Here is a 6,000-nt window from a genome sequence, read left to right on the forward strand (position 1 = left end):
AAATGGGCTGCAAAAGACCTTGGTTCCTACCTGATGTTTAAAGGGATCATTTAAGTCCAGTTGATGCATTGTGCAATTGAGGAAGCTGCAGAGAGGGAGAGGAGTTGGAGGGGGGAAAGAAGGTGAGAGAAGGAAGGTGGGAGAAGGGAGGTGGGGGGGGAGAGGTTACCTGGGGTCATGAAGAATATAATAGTCAACGGAGCTCAAACTCAGAGCCCCAGATGTTTGCTAACCCTGTATTCTCACCTTTCTCCAGCTACTTTTAGTTTCCATGGCCCAACCCACAGTTCACGTGGAGTCTGCTCCCAGGGACGTGGTAGGGCAGACCTTTCTCTGCCTCTGTCTGTCTGCACCTTTGCCCTAAGCAGTGACTGTGAACTGGGACTGAGAGTGAGAACGAGAGTAGGAGGAGAGAAAAAGGAAATGGAGTTTCCGTGATGTGGCCATAAGATCGTCTGCATCCACAGTGAAGACACACACCGGTGTCACTGTCAACAGCTCTGGGGAATCCCAAATCACCTACCTTTCCGTCCGCGGACAGGAAGAACGCCTCCTGCAGCCCGACGTTGACCGTGCCCACTGCGCACACACGCTGCCCTCGGTGGCGGGTTCTCATACACCCTCTTCCATGTCACTGCATTTGGAGGCTCATCAAGATGAAGCTTACCCTGAGCCTAGCATTTAGGCATTCCACAACTCTGGCTTAAGGCAGCGGTTTGATCTATTTTAGGGAAAACGAAGGATGTTATGTGAAGTAAGAAAGCAAGAAAAATGACAATTAATCAATATAATTCTTCCCCCTCCCCAACACACAATCCCTTCCACAGATGAATTTAGCTGAAAGAATGCAAAAAGATGACCATGGTAGACCTCCTTCTCTCTCCAGTCCTTTCTTCTTCATCTCCTGGATGTGCTTTATGAGAGAGAGAGACAGAGAGAGAGAGAGAGTGTGCTCCCATCTGCTGGTTCACTTCCCAAATGCTTGCAATAGCTGGGGCAGGGCCAGGCTGAAGCCAGGAGCCAGGAACACAATCCAGCTCTCCCACATGGGTGGCAGGGACCCAGTACTTGAGACGTCACCACTGCCTCCCAGGGTCTGCATTAGCAGGAAGCCGGAGACAGGAACAGGGCCAGAAACTGCACCCGGGTACTCCAATATTGGGGGCGGGCATGTTAGCCACTGGACTAAACGCTCGTTCCCTCCTGCTTTCCTTTCCCACACACAACACGTGGTCTTCTCAGGCCTCAGCTCATTTGACTGAATTCTATTTTCAGCCCCAAACCCATGCTGAAGCCCTTGTGCTTTAGGCCTGGGCATGGTCAGGGCACAGGGCGCTGAGAGTTCTGGGATACGCAGTTGGCTTCTGCCCCTTAGGTGGAAAGCAGCAGTACCGTCATCAGCATGCACGTGGAAATAAACGTTTGCTCTTTCCCCGCCGGAGCCCAGCGGGAGCCTTGTGAGTTATCTTATGGGCTGAGGCCAAACTTTCTTTCCCGTCTCTCTTAGAGACTGAATTATAGGGGCCGGCGCTGTGGCGTACCAAGTAAAGCCACCACCTGCATCACCGGCATCCCAAACAGGCACCGATTCAAGTCCCAGCTGCTCTACTTCTGAACCAGCTCCCTGCTAAGGTGCCTGGGAAAGCAGAGGAAGATGGTCCAAGTCCTTGGGCCCCTGCACCCTCCCTGTGTACCCACGTGGGAGACCCAGAAGAAGCCCCAGGCTCCGGGCTTCACAGCTGTCTGGGGAATGAACCGGTGGATGAAAGATCTCTCTCTCTCTCTCTCTCTCTCTCTCTCTGACTTTCAAGCAAATAAATAAATCTTTTTTAAAAAAGAAATGAATTGTAAATCTTGAGCAGAGTGACTGTGCTGGGGTCTCCACACATCAGACCAGGATTCCATCCTGAGAGAGCACCCAAGGGGCTACAAGAGACCACCTTGCATCGGCATGGTTGTAGAGAGTGGCCTCTCTCCCTGGGTGCCTGTGAATAAGAAGTCTTGTGTCAGGTTTCTTTCTGCCCCCCTCCCGCCGTCCCTTCAGCCTGTCATCTCCAATAATATCCTCAGCGGGGACAGACCCCACATGGGGCTTCCACTCATCCCACTACTGCTCCATGTTATAGAGAAATCTTGAGTCTTTGGCTGCAACCACTCCATCCAGACAACTGTTGAGTCTGAAGTGCGGACCCCGCGTTGGGGACCTCCGACCCCAGCTCCGCCCTAGCACTGTCTGGAAAGTCCCTTCACCTCTGTAACCAGGGCCGTCTGTGGTAGACAGTCATGAGTCTTTTCCGGGTCTACACCCGTGGCCCTCCTGGTCTTGTCGAACCACGGCTGGAAGACCCTGGAATCCTCTCGTCCTCGCTCTGCTCTGGGGATTTAGATCTCTTCCCCTCCACCATGAGCTCACTGCCGCAGCAGGGGTGTGGAAAGCCCTGGTGCGGGGAATCTGCCCACCCACACGGGAGGCAGGTGCTTAGCCTGGCTATGACCCCTCCCCCCAGCATCATGTAGGTCACTGAGAGGATGACACACCCATCTCCATCTCTGCGACAGGAAGTCTGCTTATCTGCACGGAACTCCCAGCAGTGTCCAGCTGTGTGACTCCTCCCCCCTAGTGAGTCCCAGAATGCCTTGCTGCCATTCACCTCCTCAGCAACCATGTACAGGGGCTGCAGAACGAGGTCTTAAACCCCCCCAGAGTGCAAACTTCCTTGAGGCTGGGTCTTCCCAATCATCCCGGCGATGGAACCTAGCCCGGGCCCTGCTCTGACACTGGGGAACTTTTCTCCTCCAGGTCTTTCAAAAGTTAAAACCAGATGGAAATTATGGCAAAGGTGAACTCAGCAAGACACACAGAAAAGCTTCTCAGGTGATAAAGGGGAAGCTTCCTAGACACTAGCTCAGGCCATCAAAGGAACCAGTGTTTTTACCTTGGCAATGGGAGGGGAAAAGAAAAAGTGAGGGCGGCGCATGCTGGTTCCGACAGGCACCACGTGTGGCAAGTGCTTTGCAGGTCAGAGGTGGGGTGGTGGGAGGTCTCTCTCCTCTTCACCTTTCTCTTGGTAGCCTTTTTTTTTTTTTCTGACCCATTTCCTTTTATCTCCTAGCATCATCCCAGATCAGTGCAGTCAGAAAAGTTGGCTCAAGGCCATACTCACTTGTCTGCTGGTGGAGAGCCCAGTTGTTGGCAAAGTGGTGCCCAAAGTCGAGCCAAGTCCTTGCCAGGTGTGGAGACTGCGGTGACAGCAGCGAGAAAGCCGCATGGTGTGGACCTAGCCTTCCCCTCCGCTCTCATTCATCTGCCGCTCTCTGCTCAAAAGAGGAAGCGGAAATAGAATTAGCAAACACACACACACATGCACAGGCCCCGCCTCCGACCCCAGCCACATCCTCTGTAGTCACAGCAGGGAGCCCTTCCTGCCAGACTGCTGCCTAGGGGCACAGCACAGCCCACTGAAGGATGTGAGAGTAGGAGAGTTCCTGCCACCCCAGGGCCCCTCTGCTGCAGGGGGAGAGCCCTTTCATCTTCTCAGAGAAGATTCCTGCAGCGCTGCCCCATGCTTGGGCCGGCTCTGGCCTGAGTGGATCTGTCCCCAGGGCCCAGGTCCTTGCCTTCAAAGCTGCATACCATTGGAAGCAACTTTTTCCTGTGCCATTGATTTCTCCTCCCCTCTCCTGTCCTCCTCTCCCTACTCTTCCCCTCCCCTCCTCTAGTCTCTCTTCTAGACAAAGACAGATCTTCCATGTGCTGGTTCACTCCCCAAATACCTCATTGGCCCCCTGGGCTGGGCCAAGCTATAGCCAGAATTCATAAACTAGATCCAGGTCCCTCACGTGGATGGCAGGGGCCCAATCACTGAAGTCGTCAGCTGTCGCCTCCCAGGATGTATATCAACAGGACGCGTGAACTGAGAGTGCAGCTGGTCCTTGAACCCAGCACTCTCACAGGGATTGCAGGTCCCAACAGGCAGCTTAAACACTGGGCCAAACACCTGCTCTCCTTTGTTTAAAAAGGTTATTTGAGAGGCATAGAGAAAGAGAGAGAGGGCTAGACAGAAAGAGATCTCCTATGCCATTGGTTCACTCTCCAGATGCCTGTAACAGCCAGGATTGAGTCGGGCTGAACGCAATCCAGGACGGCAGGGACCCAAGAACGTGAGCCATCATTGCTGCCTCCCAGGATCTGTGTTAGCAGGAAGCTGGAACCAGGAGTTGGAGCCCGGAATGAAAGCCAGGTACTCCAATGTGGGGGCACAGGTGTCTTTACAACTAGGCCAGACATTTGCCCCTGTGTTGATTTCTTAACACTTTGTTTTTATGCTTAAACCACTTCAAAGTCTTTTCTCTTTTCTGTTCTCTTTCTCTCGTCTCTTCCTTTCTTTTCTTCCTCTTTTTTTTAAAAGTATTTTATTTTATTTATTTATTTATTTGAAAGTCAGAGTTACACAAAGAGAGGAGGAGAGGCACAGAGAGGGGTCTTATATCCTGGATCACTCCCCAATTGGCCCCAATGGCTGGAGCTGTGCCGATCCAAAGCCAGGAGCCAGGAGCTTCTTTTGGGTCTCCCACACAGAAAGGACTTGGGCCATCTTCTACTGCTTTCTCAGGCCATAACAGAGAGCTGGATTGAAAGTGGAGCAACTGGGACTAGAACTGATGTCCATATAGGATGCTGGCACTGCAGGCAGTGGCTTTACCCGCTATACCACAGTGCCGGCCCCCGACTTGTCCTCCTTTTAAAGGAAATGACTGCTTTCCCAATCTCAAGCCAGACTTCAGCACTCTGTTACGTCCTGGAGTTGTCTTCCGTTTAGTGCCTTATGGAACCCCACAGCATTTTCCCCAGGTTTCAGCCATGCCCTCCACCCCCACCCAAAGTGTCAAATGCAACTGCCGGCCACCAGCCACCACCACCCCACTTCTCCAGGTTCCCCTAGCATACTTTCCTCTTCCTTCCATGTTGCTCCACTTTGGATTTCCTGATACTTTTCTGTTTCTGTTCCTCTGTCAATTATTTATCACAATATACATCACACAAAGCACTCCTCTCATGTGTTGATTTTGGTGTTTTTTTTTTTTTTTAATATTTACTTATTTATTTGAAAGGTAGAGTGACAGAGAGAGAGGAAGAGACACACAGAGAGAAATCTATCCTCTGGTTCACTCTCAACAGCCAGGGCTAGACCAGATTGAAACCAGGAGCCTGGAACTCCATTCAGGTCTCTCACAGGATGATAGGGGACCAAGGACTTGGGCCATCTTCCAGTGCCTTCAAAAGCACATTAGCATGGGGGCCGGCACTGTGGCGTAGTAGGTAGGGCCGTGGCCTGCAGTGCCCGCATCCTGTAAGGGTGCCGGTTCTAGTCCCGGCTGCTCTGCTTCCGATCCAGCTCTCTGCCATGGCCCGGGAAAGCAGTAGAAGATGGACCAAGGCCTTGGGCCCCTGCACCCATGTGGGAGACCCAGAAGAAGCTCCTGGCTCCTGGCTTCAGGTCAGCACAGCTCCGGCCTTTGTGGCCAACTGGGGAGTGAACAAGCAGATGGAAGACCTCTCTCTCTCTTTCTCTCTCTGCCCCTCCTTCTCTCTCTATGTAACTCTGACTTGCAAATAAATAAATAATTTTTTTTTAAAAAAGAGTAATACAAGTATGGGGAATGCAACACCCCCTGTACTTCCCTATTTCTCTCTCTCTCTCTCCCCTCCCCTCCCACCACATTCATCTCCATGGAGCTTGATACTCTCTGCACCATTTTTCTCAGGATGTGGAAGATGCCAGATACATGCCTTTTTGAGGCTTGCCTTGAAGTAAACAAATAAAAAGCAAGACTTTAATGTTCTCTGTGACCAATCTTTCATGCACTAATCAACTGCACCAACTGACGTCATGGAACCCTTAATCTTCATTTTAATCCCAACTTCCTAAAATTCATCTCACACATAACCGGTGTTTGTGGTGTATTTGGGATGGGGAAGGCACAGCCTCTGGAGGCAGT

At 51.8% G+C, this 6,000-nt stretch overlaps 1 protein-coding gene across 1 annotated transcript in view; it reads right to left on the bottom strand.

Moving 5' to 3' along the window:
• TESPA1 (thymocyte expressed, positive selection associated 1) overlaps positions 1 to 3,307 on the bottom strand; it is a 43,922-nt gene extending 40,615 nt beyond the window's left edge. Inside the window, exons 1-2 of the mRNA XM_017341920.3 lie at positions 3,165 to 3,307; positions 524 to 721 (exon numbers count right to left, since the gene is read on the bottom strand). Of these exons, the coding sequence (XP_017197409.2) occupies positions 524 to 616 (93 nt within the window). The 5' untranslated portion in view covers positions 617 to 721; positions 3,165 to 3,307. The remainder of the gene's footprint in view (positions 1 to 523; positions 722 to 3,164) is intronic.
• Positions 3,308 to 6,000: the final 2,693 nt, after the last annotated feature.

Source organism: Oryctolagus cuniculus, chromosome 11, assembly GCF_964237555.1.
Source record: "Oryctolagus cuniculus chromosome 11, mOryCun1.1, whole genome shotgun sequence".
Classification (NCBI taxonomy): domain Eukaryota; kingdom Metazoa; phylum Chordata; class Mammalia; order Lagomorpha; family Leporidae; genus Oryctolagus; species Oryctolagus cuniculus.